The sequence below is a fragment of the Mirounga angustirostris genome, unplaced genomic scaffold, assembly GCF_029215605.1.
Source record: "Mirounga angustirostris isolate CCGP_5_RB_7025 unplaced genomic scaffold, mMirAng1.0.hap1 SCAF_10, whole genome shotgun sequence".
NCBI classification, from domain to species: domain Eukaryota; kingdom Metazoa; phylum Chordata; class Mammalia; order Carnivora; family Phocidae; genus Mirounga; species Mirounga angustirostris.
Window position 1 is genome coordinate 92489462 of NW_026991718.1, and position 21236 is coordinate 92510697.

General features: G+C 40.9%; 1 protein-coding gene across 1 annotated transcript in view; it reads right to left on the reverse strand.

The window, feature by feature from the left end:
- Positions 1–21236, reverse strand: part of KIZ (kizuna centrosomal protein) — a 132281-nt gene that overhangs the window by 24108 nt on the left and 86937 nt on the right. The window contains exons 7-9 of the mRNA XM_045885355.3: positions 16776–16923; positions 8557–8722; positions 6680–6745 (exon numbers count right to left, since the gene is read on the reverse strand). Of these exons, the coding sequence (XP_045741311.1) occupies positions 6680–6745; positions 8557–8722; positions 16776–16923 (380 nt within the window). The remainder of the gene's footprint in view (positions 1–6679; positions 6746–8556; positions 8723–16775; positions 16924–21236) is intronic.

Here is a 21236-nt window from a genome sequence, read left to right on the forward strand (position 1 = left end):
TCCAGAAATCACTTGTCTACTAATCTGCTCAAATGAAAATGAGAGAATATTAGGATATGGGGGTTTTCATGGTCAGAAAATACAGAAAACTCATCTATATTTAGGATTTTTTAAATTAAAGGCCGTAAGTGTATGTGAAGGTGAGACACACAGGTTGGGGCTTAACAAGAATCGCTTTTCATGTCCAGATTTTCTGCAATAAACCCCACTCCACCAGTCATCCTAGGCCCATAAATCTATCACCAAGGAGAGGGATGATGTATACAGAAGAGACGAAACGCCTGATCCAGAGGAGTTGCCTGGAGCTGCTTTAAAAAATAAGTATTTACATCACATTCTTAATTTCTGTGGAGCAATCAACAATTATGCCTGAAAATAAATGGCAAGCTTGTAACCGCCCTTTAACAAACATTTCAAAACCAAACCGAAACACTTTTGGGGGTATTACTTCACATGTAAATTTATAGCCCTAGTGCCTGCCACTTAACACTGTTCAGTCCTGGGAGGTGAGTGTTCAACTCTGAAAGTCATGGAAGCTTCAACTTTTCAAAGATGGAGTAATCTGATCAGGAAGCTGTATTTTATTGGCACACAAAGCAGGATTTTTAGCAGCTTTGCATGCAATGATTTACAGAAGAATCAGAAAGATGGTAATATTATCATTATCATCATTTATAGTAGGGCCAGGAATAATAGCTGTATAATATGACCTGCATGCTAGAAATGTAAAATATGCAGAAATCCCTCCTCATCCACTGTGGTGGGTTGCAAAGTATCTCCCCCGCAGGTTTATGTCCACCCAGAACCTCAGAATGTGTTCTTGGGAGCAGGTTCTTTGCAGATGTCATTAGTTATGGACCTTAAGATGAAATCATTCTAGATTTATGGTGGGCCTTAAATCCAATGTCTGCGGTCCTGGTAGGAAGTGGAGCGAACACAGACACAGGAAAGAAGGCAAGGTGAGCATGGGGCAGAGACTGGAGTGGTCCTGCCACACGCCAGGAGCCACCGGAAGCTGGAACAGGCACGGAGGAGTTCTGCCCTTGAGACTTCAGAAGGAGCAGTTTGATTTTAGACTTCTAGCATCCAGAGCTGTGAGAGAATACATTTCTGTTGTTTTAGATTTGTGGTACTTTGTTATAGCAGCCCTGGGAAAATAATAAATTCCCTGAGCCCCAATTTTATGGAAATATCCAAAACCCAATCCCTTTTCTTCCTTTCTCTTCACTTGGGTCTTTTGTGTAAAATGAGGGTGTTTCACAACATGACCCATAAGGGCTCTCTCAGATTTGAGACCTCCTGCTTCCTGGTTCTCACACCTGGGGAATCACCTGGGTATCTAGAAGGCTGATGCCTGGGCCCCACCCCCAGAGGTTCTGGTGTGACTGGTCAAGGGTGTGGTTTGGGCATGGACATGTTTAAAAGCCTGCACGGCATATGCTACTGCACAACCACTGAGGAGAATTTCTCTAGGCACTTAGGAGTTGATTTCCTTGAACACAGGAGCCTCCAACCAAGAGCACTCTTCAGAATGATGCCTTTCATTCTTTACCGGCCACTTTAAATCACCACAACCACACTCAATGCCATGAGTGAGGACTGCTTTGCTGGAGCAACCAGTAGGCAGCAGGTGCCATGATTGAAGCCCCAGCAGCCTGACCCCCACCACAGAGACAGGGCTGTGTGGACTGCAGTGGGCAATCCAGCAGCATGTGGCGGCTCCCTTGGTTTTACATGAGTTGGGGGGGTTCCCGGTCCCAAGTACGGCAAGTGACAGGTCTTCACGTGATTCTTGTGCACTTCTGGACAGGACAAATGAGACACGGTTCTCTGGCTGCCAAAAGTTGTCACTGCAGTCTTTTCTCCCAGAATAAATCTAGTCGCCAATGACAACCTGGCTGTTGTAGGCTTCCAGCCCTTTTGCAGTGTGATGAAAAACTCATGTAATCATGTTTGGGGAAGCACTGCCCAGAACCCTAAGTGCCCAGAACCCTAACCCTTCAAATCTATGCTGACCTCCCACACAGCTTTTAAATGGACGTACCTTAGTATAACCTTGAATACTTCAGCTTCCAAAGAATATCAGTGAGAAATGGCACAGTCAGGCAACCACTTTCAACACAGCTTGACCAAGAGAATTGGTGTCAAAAGAATGAGAGCCTGAATGGACATTCTTAGAGGCTTAATCCTCTTGAGATAAAAGCTGAGAGGCCTTTTCACATGGAGCTTAAGGAGATGAGTTTTGCCAGGATGGGCACGTGGGGTGGGAAAAGTACTGGTGGAGTGAATGACTGAAAGAGATAGTATTCTGGCCTGAATCAACAAGCCTTAAGGAAACTCCTTAATAAGCTCATTTTTATTCATTCGTTTGACAAAATGAGTGCCCACTGTGTGCAGGATTCTGTGTTAGGTGATGGGTTTTTATGACATTTAGCATAAGCTGCATCACTGGCTAAAATGAAAACTCACTTACCTCTCAAAGGTAAATTTAGTGTGAATACAAATAGAATTGCCAATGCGGGAAATTTTACTTGGGGGTAGAAGTCGTTCAGAGGGGTACTTTCATCAGCTAGGTAAGTATTACCTTAATCCTGGCCTAAGTGTTTCAGGGAAACACTGACCTGAATAGCCTACTACTTGCACGTGGTCTCAGGCCTAACTGCACTCAGGTTTGCCCCTCTTTATGAAGGGCAAACTTCTGGTACAGTCTGTACTCAGAAATCCTTGCAAGCCACCCACCTCTCTAGGCCTGACACGAGGGAAAGGAAAGGTGTGGCATTGTTCATCATAGCTCTCAAAGCATCCTTGCAGAGCTCATCTTTTGTGGGGATACACACTGACATTTCACTGATTCAGACATCCTGACGTGGGTGTCTCTCCTGTCAAATGAAAGGGGAAGGGCTGGTGGAATGGAAGGTCAAAGCTTAAATCTTGAAGTTTGAGTTCAAGACCCAACACACTAGCTACCTGGCCTTGAACAGGAATCTTAACCTTTCTAGGTTTCTGTTGGACTGTCTGTAGAATTAGTTACTGATGTTTACCCCACCGGGCTGTTATGAGGATTGGACAGGAGGGAGACTTAGTGAAGGCAGGGTCGCAGGCTTTTGCTGTCCTGGTATTTCCAGGATGCAGCCCAAGTAAAGGTGTAGCATACATGCACATGATATATTATTTATTATACACAGAAAACCACACATTCATAGACATTCAAATTAATCTTTGATTCGTACCTGGATTCTTTAGTGTGAATTGACAGACTAATAAAAGGAGTAGATAGTGTTAACAATGGCAGATCATACAGGCTGTGAGTGTGTATGGGTGTGTATGGAAGGATTTCTGTGTAAATTCTAGCACAGATTGTGGGAGCCAGGGTTATGAAACTTACACTCTCCCAAATGATGACTAACAAAGCATATGCCTTTCAGAGTGACAGCAAATAAGTTAAAGACGAGCCCTTCTGCCAGGAAAACCTATGTTTGGAAATCATAAGCAAATGGAAAAAAAGAAATGAGAATGTTGGTACATTTGATTCCTTTGCTACGGACTGAGAATCACAGACTCCCAGCATTTGAAGGAATGTCACCGTTCCTGGAAACAAGAATTCCTTCCACGGTACCCCTCTAGAGAGCGGGTTCCTGCCATGGTGCAACCAGCCAGCAGCTGGAAGACCCTCACCTTGTTTTTGTTGGAATGAAGAGCTAGAAAGTTCTTCCATGACCCAACTGTGAATTTCTTCCTTGCAACACTCACATACAGGGCCCCCTGAGCTACACTCTGCAGTTACACTTGATAAATGTTGGTATGTGGCAGCCATTTTCAGATAGGAGATAAGTTATTTGAAACTCTAGGTTCACACTTGTAAATGGTTCATTTATTGGAAGTTCTAAAAGTTCTTTAACATGCCTCAACACACTGTGCTGGCTATAAAGGGAAAGAGGGGTCACGTAGGGTTTGGTCCCAAAATACGTATTCCTCAAAGTACCTTCTGGGTATACTGCACAGAACAGATGGGGAGAAATGCTGCACCAGCCCAGCAACATTTGTTAGAGCACACCAGGGGAAGACTTGCCTGGTGATCAGGTGCCCTGCAACGTCCTCAACCGTGGGTATATCACACATGTGGCAAATGAACACTCACAGGCAGAGCCGTGCAGCCTCCACCAGGGAGACCACCAGGAGTCACTTCATCAACTTCTGTTATTCTTCTTAAATGGTTTTTCATGGGACTAATTAGAAGTTCCTAAAATATCATGAAACTCTCCTTAAGATTCCTTTTTGATAAGGTAAACATCCTTCTGGATTCAAACCATCCATTGATTTTTCAAGTGGAAATTTCTTACAGAAACTAATTTAGTGGTACTACTGGGAAGTGCTGTCTATGAGGAGTTATGGCAGCACAGGGCTTGGGTGGGTCTTGGTCCCAAGTGCCTAGTGCAGTTCAGGAGGAAGCATTCATATATTGAGTGTGTAGTACATGCTTGGCACTTCCACACACATGATCTCATTTCAACTTTAAGACAATCTTGTCTGCTTTCCCAATAGAGAGACCCAGAGGGATGGAGAAACAGAGCAGGGAGTTAAGAGCTGACATAGACAGCTGATGCCAAAGCCCAGGGACAGCCGCCATATCTCCTCAACTCCCAGAGGACAGCCTCAGGAATATTCCTTTTCTTTGGAATACTCTAGAAGGAATGCAGCTCATACAACAGGAAAACGTCAACAAAATTATTATGAAGGGAGAGGCAGACTCTATCTTAGATCAAATGATATACCTGCCCTAACTCTACCAAAGGCCAAATCTCCAAATAATTATGCCAAAAGACACAAAGATTTAATAAAAAGATGATGGTCAAGAACTTGGAGATTGAACTAAGACCATGTTATATGACAATTACATCTTGCAAAAAAGTGGGGGAAAAAAGAACTTAAGATTAAAGTAATTTCAGTGACATGCATGACAACAGTATTAAGCAGGGCCAAGGTGCCTGAGGCCCTCAAACATTAACTTCATGGGAGCTCTGGTGGGTGGGGAGCACAGAAGAGAGTGTGGTAGCCAGGACAGAGCTGGCAATGCTCCAAGTCACTAGCTTTGAAAGTTTTTTTTTTCCTTATATATTTCCCAAGTTAGTTTATATGTCTACTACTTTGGCATACAACAGGCACAAAGCATTTTTTTTTTTTTTAAACTGCCAACTTTGATGGGTCAACGGCAGGTTGTTGGAACAGCAATTTCTTTGAAGACTCTAATGGCAAATAATCCTTGTTAAGCTCGTCACACCTCTTGCTGCATGAAGAGGAGAAAAATGTGAAAGTCCAGTACTTAACTATCTCTTCTACTCTAAAGAAAGTCTATGGAAAATACCATCTGCATTAATTTGGGGGAGAGTCATCTACTTGCAAGGGATGACTGGAAAGAATACTGGAGAAGTAAGAATGGGCAACTGGGTCGTTTCCTGGTTTCCACCCAATAAGTCTTTGTCATTTTAACTGAAATAAGTTCAGAGGTCATTAGATACTTCTGCGTTCAAAGGTAAATTGCAAAGGAAAAGTATCCAAATAACTTTTTGGTTATTTGCAGCTTGGGATCATCTACACTTCTATTAATAAAAAGAAAACAAAGAAGAGACTCTAACAGAATTTTCTCAAAATGAAGAATAAAAATGCAATAAACTATATCACTGGGAAAATGTTGAAAAGAAAAGAAAACCTCTGTATGAAGTGAAATACCTCTGTATGGAGTGAAATATTATCTGATGCAGAATATATACAATAATTGCTCTACTATATACTCCTTTTTCAAAACCAGAGTTCATCACAGAAACATGGGTTTAAAAAACTAATCATCAGGCCATGAATTGTACTGCCATAAAAGAAAGCCATTCTTTTCTGCTTATAAACAACAAAACTACCACATATGCAGATGCATGCCTCAGTACCTCTGTGCAATGGTGTATTTACTTGTATAAATATTTAAAGTCAGACCTTTGAATTTCTAATGAAGTAGTACACCACTTTACAAAATAAGATACTAGTAAATTTAGATGTACGACAAATAGAACTCTGTTCAGAATACTAATTGCTGCTGTTGATATTCTAAAACTAAAAAAAGTAATGTTATTCAGATTCCATCTAAACAAGCATAATACATGGGCAGAAATCTCGATAGGTCTTGATGAAACCTTACTGCTAAAATTGTTATATTATCAGATGAGTAACCACCTCCTATCTTTGGTTAGTTTTAAGTTATCGGAGGTACAAGGCAAGCTTCATGTCCGGCACTTTTTCCCCCTTGCTCTTATTTTAATGATACACATTCAATCATCACAGGCAAGAAAAGAGTCACATCAGAAACATCTGTAGTTTGCCATATAATGACTGGGTGTTCCCCATGGAGACTGACCTTGTCACCCAGACGCAGTTGCTGAAAGTCTGTGTGATGGGGGTGCTCACACGTGTAAAGGTATGACATGATTATGAAGAATTCAATAGACACGGTTATTTTCCACCTTAGTTTATGTTAAAGTAAGCTCACACGTTCTGCTCTTATGATTAATCGCCTGCTCCAGCATGCAGCAGTTGAATACCCTTGCTCTTAGTGGAGTCCACAAACCACTAACCTAGAAGGTTCTGCTTATAAGGTTGAATCCTGTTTGAAATTCACAGGTGACCGTAACTTTACCTGTGATCGGGATCTTCGCTGCCATGCTTTCTTCCCTGCTCTCGTCTCCACAGCCACTGGAAACTTCTAAAAACAAAACACATGATGATAAAAGTGTATCTCAAGGGTATATTTATGGAGTGGACCTTTGTTTGCCTTTTTTTTTAAACTGCCGTTCCTTTTATTTTCACTGCCTCCCCATGTCCCTTTCTGTGGGTTTATTTTTTGTCTGAAATTGTACTGTTTCTAAAAGGAAACCTATTCTTTTTTAAGATTATTTATTTATTTGAGAGAGCTCGAGAGAGCATGAGCAGGGGGTGGGGGAGGTAGGAGGGGTGGGGAGGTGGAGGGTGGGAGGGGCAGAGGGACAGAGAGAAGCAGACTCCCTGCCGAGCAGGGAGCCCAGCAAGGGCCAGGACCCAGAGATCCTGACCTGAGCCCAAGGCAGACACTTAACTGACTGAGCCACCCAGGCGCCCCAAAAGGAAACGTGTTCTAAATCTAAGGTATCTCTATGTTGCCTTCAAGCAAAACAGTATAGTCCAACATCTGTCAAATTCAATAGGGCTTAAAACAAGTGGGCTCCAAATCCTGCGCATGTATATTGACTTCTGCGTATATCCTGAGCAACTCCTGGCTGTCTTAGAAATGCCATTACAGCAGTTTCCTGGCATGCCTTAACGGTACTACTAAAATAATCACAATTTCCGGATACTAAAAATTGGCTGTTAAATTTGGGGGGCATAAACTCATTGATTCTTAGTCATCTGTTGAAACTTTTATAAGGTTCCATTACAATTAAAAAGAATGTTTACATTGTATGGTATAGAATTTTCAGATTTAGTTTGGGGTTAATAGGTAGTTAGGTATCCCTGTCAAAATTTAATTAATGAATATTGGCAAGACAAATTAGGACATTTTCATAGCATAAAGATTATACTACTAGGCTCAGACTAAAGACAAAATTATAAGAACTCTGACAGCAAGGACATGTTTTAGACCTATTGGTAATACCTCTCTAAAAATGTGATTTTTGATCACTCAGTTCATTCAGAAAAAAGATTGATCTTCAAAAAGGTAGTTAAATGAATCATGCTTTCGGGGCGCCTGGGTGGCTCAGTTGGTTAAGCAACTGCCTTCGGCTCAGGTCATGATCCTGGAGTCCCAGGATCGAGTCCCGCGTCGGGCTCCCTGCTCGGCAGGGAGTCTGCTTTGTCCTCTGACCCTATCCCCCCTCATGTGCTCTCTCTCTCTCAAATAAATAAATAAAATCTTTAAAAAAAAAAAAGAATGTTTACAAATTATGAGTAAATTTTATTAAGTGATATCAAAAACTTTGCAGTATTTTATGGAATCATTGTAATGGAATCACCTTCATCCTTGTGACATGATCAAAATGATCTACTGCCAAGAGATTCATTTTGCTAACATTTCATTACTTATAAAAACTTATTGGAGGGGTGCCTGGGTGGCTCAGTCAGTTAAGTGCCTGCCTTCGGGTCATGATCTCGGGGTCCTGGGATGGAGCCCTGTGTCCTGGGATCCAGCCCTTCATTGGGCTCCCTGCTCAGCAGGCAGTCTGCTCCTCCCTCTCCCTCTGACCCTCCCCCTGCTTGTGCTCTCTCTCTCTTTCAAATAAATAAATAAAGTCTTAAAAAAAAACTTATTGGAAATTCAGCATAACAGCAGACCTATGATTAGGTCTTCCATTCCTGTTAAACTAAATGAAAACAAATATATTTCCTAAAAGGTGGTATAAAACAGAGAAAATATCATGCATATTAAAATCAGAAGTGTTCTCTAATCAGCTTAATTTTATAGGTATACCTTAAGAAAGAGGGTGTTGCGTTGATTCTGAATGCATGTTTTCTGTGGACAGAATTTATAGCAATAGTTACCTTGTTCCTTTGTACGAACATTGTTGAGCCACTGAGCGGGTCTGGCTTCCTTTATTCCACTATTGTCATTCAGAATAGACGGCAAGCTGCAAGATGATTCATTACTGTGAATAGCTGACCTATCGTCACACTCTTCTGTAAGGGCTTTTTTCAATAATGCTGTTGCCTACAGTGTTTAAAAGAAAGCACAAAGAAATAAAAACAAACTCTAACCACATTACCCTTGGTCTCAAAAATCCAGCCTTCAAATGTAATTTTAGGTTAAGCTTTACTTGGGATTTAATTTGCTTCCTTTTAACTGAAATTAAAATGTCTTCAAGATGAGACAACATCTGATTATTTTCCAGCATAATTTCTTTACAACAACTTGCACTTGTGATACCTTCTTTGAGGACTTATGGAATGCAGAAGTGTTCTCTGACTCATGAAGTATGTATATGAGATGTGACCACCTCCATTAATCTGGGCTGGTTCATCCAAGATTTATCTTTCATTGCATGAATCTGTTTTTCAGGCATGAAGACAGTTGATTTGGAATGAGAGATCTGGAAGGATGTGACTTTGAGGTATCCCCATCCTTCTAGAAATGACCTGTGAACTTCCCCAAATGAGAGGATTGCAGAAAAACTTTGTGGCTGAGGAGGATACATGAAAACAAAAAGAGAACTAACCTTATTCTAAATCATAATCTTCAATCAAGGATAAAGACACTTCACACTTTGCCCCTCAGTCTTCTGGGAGCTTAGGAAACTGGCCTGCCACACTGCCTATCTGTTTTCAAAGGGCCCTGAACTGTCTTTACCCATATCACCTCATGTCTTGTGGGCAGGCAGGTGGGCACAGATTTCATCACGGCCAACCTGAGAGGTAGAGAACAAGTGGCAATTAACAGGACAAGTTAATACTCGGGTCTATTCATTTCCAGGTCCATCTCCTCCTGAGAAATACAAATATACTGGTAACAAGAGGTAACCAATGATGACATAACCTCCTTCCAGAGTGTATGTTTCTCGTTCACTTCCTACTTGTAAGTGGTGATTTGCCCAGGCTTTTGGCAGAGAAAACCTAGGTGGTGGTGCTGATCTATCACTGGTATCTGATGACAGGAATAAATACAGGGCAGGGTCCAACCCAACCTGTTGGAAACAAACAAGAGATTCTACAAGTTAATATGAAGAGTGGGACAGGGACAAAGCCTCACGGGTCATCTTTAGTCTAAGCACAAAGGGGTAACACCATAATTATCTGGGGAAGAAGAGGGAAGACAATAATCTTTCCTTGTGATTAATACAAAAGAAGGTGAAGATGTCCTGACATATCTGCCTTACTGAGGCAGAATATGGAAGATCTAGCCTTGTTGAGTTTGGCCTGGAACATACTTTGAGGTCACTGCTGTGGGCTTTGACATCCTTGCAAGGCTCCTGCCTTCTGCCCTCCCTAGGACCGGCTGACCTCTTGGACTCATGCCCATCCTAGGGGCTGCAGCAACTGATTAGAGGGGATTTAAGGAGTTCTAGTTTCCTTGGCCAAGGGACCTGGCATCAAGTTAGACTTGTAGCCAAGACCTGTCTGTGGTTCACTTCTAGTAACCAGGTGCTTTTCCTTCATTTGTTTAAATTAGTCCTGGATCTTATTCCAATTGCGGTAACTCTATATTGGGATGATCTGCACAGTATCCCTGCAGACTAGGGTTCAGGTATAAAGTCCTGCCTCTGAAGCTCAGGCCAGGGCTGGTTCCTGTCCCTGGCTGTCAGAGTGCCCCAATCCCAGCCGCCTACATGGACCACTGCACTGCAACTGCTTCCAGAATCTGTCCAGGAAGAGGTATGAAGAGTAGGACCACGTCCTTGAACTGCCATCTCTCAACTGTCAGTATGGTCTCTGGACCATCCCCTGGCATGTCTCATTTCTAGATCTCTACCCATCCTGATCTAGGCTCTTCCCACAGAGAGTTAAGCTCCAATTCTGTGTGCCCAATAATCCTGGCTATGTGAAAAGCATTTTAGAATATGAACAAAAAGAATTGGCCCAGATTCTGTAATGAAAGCTGTAGTTTTCTTTTTCTGATAGTTAAAATAATCCAAATATCTGGAAGACCCTCAAAGATGTATTTCTTCCTCATCTTATGCAATAGCTGTAACTAATAATTTCTTGGCATGACTTCATTATAATGGCCTCTGTCTCCACACATATCTTAAGAATAAAATTGTTTAAGAACTGTTGCAGCTTCCTGCACTTTGTGCTGCAGAACTTGCAGACAACGGAAACTGGGGTTGCCAGTGACTCAGATTACTTCTCATTAGGCCCTCAATGATGACACACAATTTATCTCACTGCTCTGTGTATCCCTTTTCATACGAGACCCTCTTTTGCTTTAGCTGGGTTCCAATTGGGCCTCAAAATAAAATGCTATAATAATACTGCAAATGTCTAATAAGTCTTTCTATGCTTGATACTGATACCAGCCCTGCCACCAGTTCTACGCTGAGCCCCCCCCTTTTTTTTTTACTGGGGTGAGGTAAGTAGAGTGGTGAGCATATTGCAGGTCTTTATTTCGTATATTTCATAAATGAAGATAAATGATCTTCACTACTCAATACTCCTATCTCTAGGATTTCTCGTACTTTTTTGATAGGGACATTGAAAAAAGGACTCATCTTCTAAGATAATTCTATAGATAATTTCTCAAAGATGAGTTTTTTCTATCTGTAAGGATTTTGGTAGAAGGTCCAATTACTACATGAGAATGGCTGGCTTGGCTTTACTGGACCATGGAGCCAACAGAGAGCAGCAAATGTGCCCAGTGGGTCATCCGTAAAAGAATCCACAATATAAGGCCCTAACAAGCCGGGAATAATGATAAGCAGGGCAGAAAGAAACGTCAGCCTCAGACAAGGAATAATCAGAAAGTTTTAAGTCAAAAACAACTTCGGTAGAGTCGGGAGAAACATCTGTAATACATTCCCAAGCTGTATTGTTAGCAGACCTTTTAGAAAGACAGATTTTTAAGGAAGCCCCCAATTTGAAGGAGCTTGCGGCCTGAGGCTACAACACTAACCCATACCTGCACAGGAACAAAAGCCCAGAGAAGAGTGAACAAGCTGCTTTACACAGCTCACGCTGGGACTGAATGAGCTCTGCAAATTGGAGCTCTCGTATGTGACAAATGCCACCAGACAACAACTTTTCCTACCGGCCTCCTGATGGTGTTTATGAATGGACTATGCTTGGGTTTCAACTTATCTGTTAGCTAATAAAGGCTCTCTTCAATTTCATACATTTTGAGCCCAGGAGGGGGATGGAGACTGTCTCACTGCTCTCAGCAGTCTGATGTTTAAGTCAATACCAACAAACTAGTCTCTCACTTTTCTGCCTTCCCCGGAGCCAGGAGAAAGGGAAATTCAATGCCAAGGCACACACTGTTTGCAGAATGACGGATGGTGATATCTCCACATTTCAGCTCTCGTGAAAGATAAATCATCCCATGAATTATAATCAGCAGGACACCTGGAGTTATTCGTTCAATCTACTAGAATTTTTCTTAAAGTTCAGTTTAAATATGGATCCTGCTAAGTCTAGAACCCCAAGAATCATCTCTTACTTTATACCCAGAAACAATCAATTATGATATTCACATGCATAGATAGATAGATGAACGTATTACTGGAAAAGACATTATGTCCAAAACACCATTTTAAGAAATGAGAGGAGAAAATCAAACTGCTCAAAATATTGTAACAAATTGTACCAATTTCTAGAAAAAAAAATTCTTACAAGTCAATAAGAAAAAAATTACTTACCTAATAGAAAAATGAGCAAAGAACATGAACCTGCAAATTATTAAAGAAGAAATACGAATGGCTAACAAATAGGCAGGGGAAAATTTGACCTCAATTGTAATATAAAGGTCAAATGAACAAAAAAAATTGGATGTCATTTGTACTTCTCAATCTTGGTGTTCAAAAAAAAAAAAAGTCAATAGTATCCAGTTTTATTAAAAGCTCAAGGAAATGATATTTTCATTCGTTCCTCATAACTGATGACCCTTCCAGAGTGAGATATACTGGTGCATAGCTACAGCGTTGAGAGATGCATGTACGTACCTTCTGACCTGACAATTCCACATCTAGAAATTCATTGTAAGGAAACAGCATGGACAGCTGTAAAAATTGAATAGCCCAGATGTTCTCTGAAATTTTTTTTACTAGAGGAACAATTAAAAACAAACTTCAACAACAGGAGTGTGTTTAAAGAGACTGGATATCCAGGGCGCCTGGGTGGCTCAGTTGGTTAAGCGACTGCCTTCCGCTCAGGTCATGATCCTGGAGTCCCCGGGATTGAGTCCCGCATCGGGCTCCCTGCTCGGCAGGGAGTCTGCTTCTCCCTTTGACCCTCCTCCCTCTCATGCTCTCTGTCTCTCATTCTCTCTCTCTCAAATAAATAAATAAAATCTTTAAAAAAAAAAAAAAGAGACTGGATATCCATACGAGGGTCTCCGTACAGCCATTTGAAATGATGGAGAAGAACATGGGATGATATGAAGGGAAGCCCACTTGTGACAAGTGGGAAAAAAAGCAGCTTTGTACACAAAAGTACAGCCCATGTTTGTCAGTATATTAAATATTAAAAACTACACTCTGCAATGCCAATAGACAATTTTCTTTTATTCTTTTTGTTTACCTTAATATTCCAAATTTGGAGGTTTTTTTTTTTTTTAAGACATGCTACCCACAAAAGAGTCCAATTTCTGTGATGGGTGATACAAATATAAACAGAAAGTGAACGTGAAAGCATTTAGTAAAATTAAATTCTCTTCTATACCTAAATCAGTGCTATTAATGCAGATACAAAAAAAGCAAGAGAATTATGGCTGTAGACAGCAGGTGACATTTTTTCCTAATACACAAATTTAACTGACCTTCCTCAAGAACCTTCCTCTTGCACACCAGAAGTAATTTTTCACAGCTTAAAGCAAAATGCTCTTAAGTTATATCTAAGTTATAGGAGGGGAAGGGGAAAGGAGAAGGAAAGGGGATTTTTATCTATGTAGCAATTAAAAGAAATGGGAAAGTATTCATATGAGCCAGCAAATGAGTATTCAAGAGATAAGATCAAAAAACCAGTCCATCATTTAGGGAGAGGTGAAGGGATTTCTGTGACCAATCACATGTCTCTCTGGCAGTGTATGTGTGGTGAGGGACAGGACTGACCTACTCTGTGGGTGACACCAGCAAGCCACTCTGCTTTGCCTGGAGAAGTTCTCCCGGGCAGAAAGAGACATCACGTAGGAGAAAAGGAGTATTAAGGCACTTAGTGTTTTAATGAGGCACCCAACTCATTTTTTTTTTCCACATAAAGTAATTACAAATTTTTCTGATTTAAAAGCATGCAGCTCAATTATGTAATTACCTAATAGGTTATGCAGGTGCTGTGGATCTTATCTGGTCTCGAGGGGACATAATCCGAGTTTCCGCGGCTTTAATGATGTATTTACTCAAGAGACGGGACTGACTCCAGCTGACAGCAAAGGGACCCACAGGTAAACATCATTTACATGTGGCTGTTTGATTAGCCATTAACTCAAGAGATCAAAGTAAATATTTCTTAGCTTCGTTAGATTCTTCACTAAGTAATTTCTAGTAGAGCTTTCTTAAATTTTGAAAACCCTTAGTTTTATGATTTTTATCTATGGAGAAATATTTAACCCATACTATTTACTAAATGTATATATTGTTTCTTTCTTTTTTTTTTTTTAAAGATTTTATTTATTTATTTGACAGAGAGACAGCGAGAGAGGGAACACAAGCAGGGGGAGGGAGAGGGAGAAGCAGGCTTCCTGCTAAGCAGGGAGCCTGATGTGGGGCTCGGATCATGACCTGAGCCGAAGGCAGACGCTTAACTGACTGAGCTACACAGGCGCCCCTATATTGTTTCAATGCAGAGAAATAACTCAAAGACACTTGATTTTGCTCATTGTGACAGGATGATTGCGTAAAGCAAAGCAGTTCTAGAACCCACAAAAGCATTTTGTTGTGAAGTTCACAAGGCTTGTCTTGCTTGTGTCATTTTGGTAACACGGTTCTTTAGGGCTGTGCATTTCTTCAGTCCTAAACTAACAGAAACTGCCCACTTTTAAGGACAGACTTCGTCATTAATTTGTTGGTAGCTTTTATGATTGTTACGAAGATGAGATCATGATGATTTAAAAAGGAACAAAAAGCCTACTAGGGGAGGCAGAATATAATTTGATTCCTAAGTTCTTAATCAGGCAGCCCTCTTCCCATTAATACTGGAGTTATTATTTGAAAAATTATGAGTGAATTGGTAATCTGGAACTTGGAATATATGTTCTACTATAAACAAGTTAAATAACAAGATGATTAGATAGGAAAGGGCAGTAGATCTTTCACCCTTGATGTGGTTGAGATGCGAAGTACTTGCAGTGAATGGAATGAATGGGAAACAGTGTTGTTATAAAATAGTACTGAATAAAATGGACAACAAAACCTGAGAACAAAATCCTTCTTAAGAACTACATTTATCAACAGATATGGAATGGACCTAAGAAACATAGGTTCTGTTTTTCCTAAAGAATACCGTTATTTATTGAATCACATAAAATGCAGTAAAATGCAAATGTGTGTGAGAAGGATACATTCCAGGTTATCTGTGAAAAGAGAAACTGGATCCGTGAGAGGCACATGGGGGCTGTATCTATAACTGCAATAGGTGATTTCTGAAGGAAGCAGGTAAGAGGAGGGTGAGGAGGGGTAGGGTGATGGCAGGGTCGGGGGGAGAAGGAAGCAGAAGGTGAAATCTGAAACAAATCTGGTGCAATGGTAACAACACACATGAACTTGGGCAGGCATGGGATTGTTCATTACATCATTCTATGTGTATATGTTTGAAATGTTAAAATAATCTTTCTCCTCTTTTTAATTAAAGAGGCAAGGAAGGGGGGCTTGGGAAGCACTGAAGGTGTTTTGAAAGGCTTGGGGAAGGGAGTGATGGCAGAGACTTGACCACACAGTGACAGTTGTGTGTGACTTCGGTGCTGAGGTGGCAAGGCTTGCCTCCAGGAGGGGCACATGTTAAATCCTTGAACTTTGAACATGATACAAATACAAACTTAAAAAGGATCAAAGCCAGAAAACCCTACATTACAGGTAAAGATGAGAAAACACACTTTGAAATAAGACACACTGATAAGGCATTAAACTTAGAAGAAGCGCCAGCTCTCTGAATAGATGGCCTTCTAGAGAATCATGAAGACTATACTAGGCACGCTCTAGACCTGGCCTTCTGGGTCCTCCCTTGCTCTCCTTAGGGATCTGCTCCATCTGTTCAGCATCTTCACACTCTCCCTTGGGTGCCTCCTTGCTTAAAAAGCTCTCAGGGCTTTCCGGGTCTGCTAAACCAAACACAAACTCCCTACTTGGGCTGGACAGATGCTGCGCACAGGGCCCATGACACCCTGGACCTTCTCGCCCACCACCCCCAGCCTGGAGCCCACCCTCCAGCCAGGAGGACCGGAGCTCAGCTCTACTTCCGGGGTCTGTTCTTTGGCTCCCAACAGCCCTTCCCTGTTGCCCCTGCCATCGCCTGCCTGATGCACCCCCCTGCACTCTTAGCCTGTCAAAATTCTGTCTCTCTTTTAAGGGTCACCTCACATCTTTCTACTCCCTCCCCTGTAAAGTCTGCCCTCATTCTACCTCCAAATGGCTTGGCTCCTTCTTCTGAAGGCCCATATCCTTTGCTATTTTCTTATTGCACACATCCCACTATGCCATTCCCCAGAAGGAGATGCCAAGTTTTTCTTTCTTTCTTTCTCTCCAATGTATCTGGGCTAGTACCTGTGTACAGAGGTGGATCAATACATATTTGCTGAATTAACATTTATGACTTTTCAGTATTTTTATATGGAGTGGAGAAAGAAAACCAGAATGCTACAAGATGCTTCCAAGTTCCTTAAAAAATGTTGTGATTGTTATGTTTAAATAGGTTACCTCTAGGATCTGAATTAACTGTATGGAGGGAGTTGAGATTTCTACACAAAACTCTGTGCAAAAGGCCTGAAGTGCAAACAAATCACAAAACCTCACTTACTATGTAACATTTTTTTTCAAATATTTTAACCATTGTAAAGAATGTCACTATTTCCTCAAATAATCATTTGCATAAAATTGAAACTTATTTTTTAAAAAATAAATATTACTGACCCTTGGTGTCTGGTTCATGTTTTTGACTGGGAAAACTTCAGATGGCTTAGCTACCTCTTCTTTGATAGAATTATCATGTTCTTGCAACGTGGCAACATGCTGATCCAAGTGTGCCCTCAATAAGGCTGCTGCTGGTGCTTGTTCAGATCTATAAAACAGAAAGGGGAGACACATTAAAGACTGCCAATACTGCGTTACCTAGGAGATTCCTTCATTTTTAGAGGTGCCACAATCAAGTTAACAAAGGACAGTTTATCCAGAAAAGTCTGGAACCTAGTATATTCGGGAGTAAGGTAATTTCCAGAGTCCAGGTATCTTTTTTTTTTTTAATTTATTTTGGTTATGAGTTCACTTGCTAAATGAGCATTCCCAACTTTGATTGCCTACTGGAACCACCTGGGGAGATTTGCAAAACCTAGGTGTCTGGTGCCACTCCTAAAGGATCTAATAAAACTGGACTGGGGTGTGGCCTGGCCGTTAGGATTTTTTTAAGGCTCACAGAGTGGTTCTAATACGTAGCCATGGTTTCAAATCACAGCATAGATGGTCAGGCTCCTCTTACGTGTGGTTAAAAGAAACTGATCACATTTTATTCTCAACAACTCTTATCCTTGTTTACTCTTTGTTATACTTGTTATACTTGTTCATCCTTGTTATACTCTTACTATGGTCTACTTGTAATTAAAAAGCATTAAGATAATATTAGGAAAGAGTTCAAAAGTGAGCCTAAATTATATGCCCAGCCTATGGCATGTAGTATACCTCTGGGGTAGGAGACAGACAAGATGAGCGTGGAACACCTTGGTATCAGAGAGGAAGCTCTCAGAGACTACTGAGTCGTGTCTAAAGGCCTCAGAGGCTATCATGAAGGGGATCCCACTGGCCCAAGATGAGACATTTTGAACACCAAAAAGAATAATGACCGCAATGGACTGACACACGGCAGATACATGAAAATCATGAGTTCATTTAAAAAATAAATAACAAAAAAAGTAAGGAAGCTTTTAAAAGAATAAAAACCTTTCTAAAAATAGAAAAAAAAAGCCTTAAAAAAGGAAGCAAGTCTTGCCACATGCTGCAACATGCATAAATCTTAAGGACATTATGCTAAGTTAAATAAGCTAGTTACAAAAAGGCAAATACTGGATAATTCGATTTACATAAGGTACCTAAAATGGTCAAATTCATAGAAACAGAGCAGAATGGTGCTTGCCAGGGACTTGGAGGGAGAGAGAATTGGAGAGTTGATTAATGGGTGTAGAGTTTCAGTTTTGTAAGATGAAAAAGTTCTGGGGATCTGGTGCCCAACAACATGAATATCCTTAATGCTTGAAAATGGTTAAGACGGGGGGTGCCTGGGTGGCTCAGTTAAGCATCTGCCTTCAGCTCAGGTCATGATCCCAGCATCCTGGGATCAAGCCCTGCACAGAGCTCCCTGCTCAACTGCGGGGGGGGGGGTGGGGGGGGGTGTCTGCTTCTCCCTCTGCCCCTCCCCCCACTCATGCTCTTTCTCTCTCTTGCTCTCAAATAAATAAAATCTTTAAAAAAATGGTTAAGGGGCGCCTGGGTGGCTCAGTTGGTTAAGCGACTGCCTTCGGCTCAGGTCATGATCCTGGAGTCCCGGGATCGAGTCCCACATGGGGCTCCCTGCTCGGCAGGGAGTCTGCTTCTCCCTCTGACCCTCCTCCCTCTCATGCTCTCTGTATCTCATTCTCTCTGTCTCAAAATAAATAAACAAAAATCTTAAAAAAAAAATAAAAAAATAAAAAAATGGTTAAGATGGTAACTTTTGCTGTGTGTGTTTTACAATAATTAATAATATAAGCCAACCAGCCAACAAACCTTTGGAGGCTGCTAGGGCAACAACTCATTCTGATAATTGGTAAGTAAAGGGACAGAATCATTTATGCCACCTTTGTGGTCAAAAAAATGCATTTCAGGATTAACAAGAAGTTGATGGGCAAAGTTCTTCCAACTAATAAATGCACAACAAATGAATGAATGAGTCACCATTCTGTAAGTCCAAATTAATGAATGCATCCAAGAAATGGTAATTTTGTGAAAATTACATAGTGGTAAACGTCATACTAAAGGCATCAGTGGGGGCGCCTGGGTGGCTCAGTTGGTTAAGTGACTGCCTTCGGCTCAGGTCATGATCCTGGAGTCCCGGGATCGAGTCCCGCATCAGGCTCCCTGCTCGGCAGGGAGTCTGCTTCTCCCTCTGACCCTCCTCCCTCTCACGCTCTCTGTCTCTCATTCTCTCTCTCGCAAATAAATAAATAAAATCTTTAAAAAAATAAAAAATAAAAAAAAAATAAAGGCATCAGTGTGCCAACGCTTGAACCTACAGATCAGTCTTAGCACCACTAAAAGTGGGACAACCAGCTATCCCGTGCTGCCTGTGGACGTGTAACAGAAGGACCAGTACCACCTACGATGTTGTCTTGCCAAAATAACTGGTCTGGAGTATAATCTTTTTTTTTATTATTATTATATTATGTTAATCACCATACATTACATCATTAGTTTTTGATGTAGTGATCCACGATCCATTGTTTGCGTATAACACCCAGTGCTCCATGCAGTATGTGCCCTCCTTAATACCCATTACCAGGCTAACCAATCCCCCCATCTCCCTCCCCTCTAGAACCCTGTTTGCTTTTCAGAGTCCATAGTCTCTCATGGTTCGTCTCCCCCTCCGATTTCCCCCCCTTCATTCTTCCCCTCCTGCTATCTTCTTCTTCTTTTTTTTTTTTAAACATATAATGGAGTATAATCTTGTATCTGGATTAAACCACCAGTTTATGTGTAACATCATTTGGATCCTTTTTCAAACAAATAAAATGTAAAAAGACTTTGAGACAATCAAGGCCAACTGGCAAAGAATAGGTATTAGATAATGAATCTTGTTAAACAGTAATGTATTTTTTTTTAAAGATTTTATTTATTTATTCATGGCAGACAGAGAAAGAGAGAGGCAGAGGGAGAAGCAGGCTCCCAAGGAGCAGAGAGCCCCATGCGGGACTCGATCCCAGGACCCTGGGATCATGACCTGAGCTGAAGGCAGACGCTTAACCATCTGAGCCACCCAGGCGCCCAACAGTAATGTATTAAATGCTTATCTGTTAGGTAAGTATTTGTATTTGTAAATGAAATATGTTATCTGTTTTAAATGACTCAAGAAAAAAGTGTGGGGGAGAAAAAGAGATAACACAAGACTAAAAAAATGTTGACAATTGGTGGATCGTAGTTATAAATCATGGGATTTCATTATGTTGTTATATTTGCTTTTGCGAATTTTTTAAAATTTCAAAGTAAAAAGTTAAAAAAACCCAATGTATTAATGTCTGTAATTACTTGTAAATGCATCAAAATAAGAGATTGAGATTGAGAGACGGGTGGAAGGATGGAAAGACAGACAGATATGGGTGTGTAATAACATGTCAATGGTAGATCTGAGTGGTAGATATAGGGATGGATGCTCACTGTACAGTCCCTATATTTTTCTGCATGTTTGGAAATTTTTGTAATAAAATGGGGAAAAAAGTAAGTCTATATACGATTCAGAATATGTACATTCTTTAATGCAGCTTTATTGTTAAAATCTTTGCTTGACTTAACCAAGACTTGCATAAAGTAGGATGTGTCATGGGGATCCTTGAACTTCTTTAAAAAGTTCCCAGAATGATTCCAAAGTTTCTGGCTAGTTTGGCAGACAGCCCCTTCAGTAACTTGAATTTGTTGGTTTCTTCCAGACTTCACTGAAGTCATAATGCCACTCAATTCCTTTGTTCTGATTCTTATATACATGAAGGAACATCCATCTGCATTTAGTTTCACAATAGATTTCCCTACTGGGAAAATGCACTCACAGGACATGAGCAAATTCTAGTCTATTCAGCTGTTGTATTTCTTATAATGAGTAAATCAATTGTGTTTCTAGTCTGAAAGCATGTTTAGTTAGGTTGAATTAAACTTGAAAACAAGCAGAATTAGAATGAATTACATTAATTAAATTAGTTGGGATGGATTGAATGATCAGAGACCAGTCTCTCAGGTGATTAATACACACGATTTCTGCAGAGGCAAAGCCAAGGCAAGACTCTGGCTACTGATATCCCCACCAACTATAACCATCCTTTGGGTCCTGGGATGAAGAACTAGCTAAGGTTTCCCACAATTACCGTACAAACTTCACAAAAGGCCAAAACCATTAATCGACTTGCATGGGGCCAAGCAGCAAATGAACTACTGAAGGAGTTACAGCATCTAGAATCTGTGACTTCGGTACAGCTAAGCGAACACTTAAAGCACAAAAATAGGCTTTTCTGCAGATTTATTTCAGGATCGACTGGGCAAGGAGGGCAAGAGCCATGGCTGTCTTTGCATGAAGTGTTGCCCATGGTTCTACATAAATACACCAAATCAGAAAATTTGCAAAGCAGTACAAAGGCCTTAAAA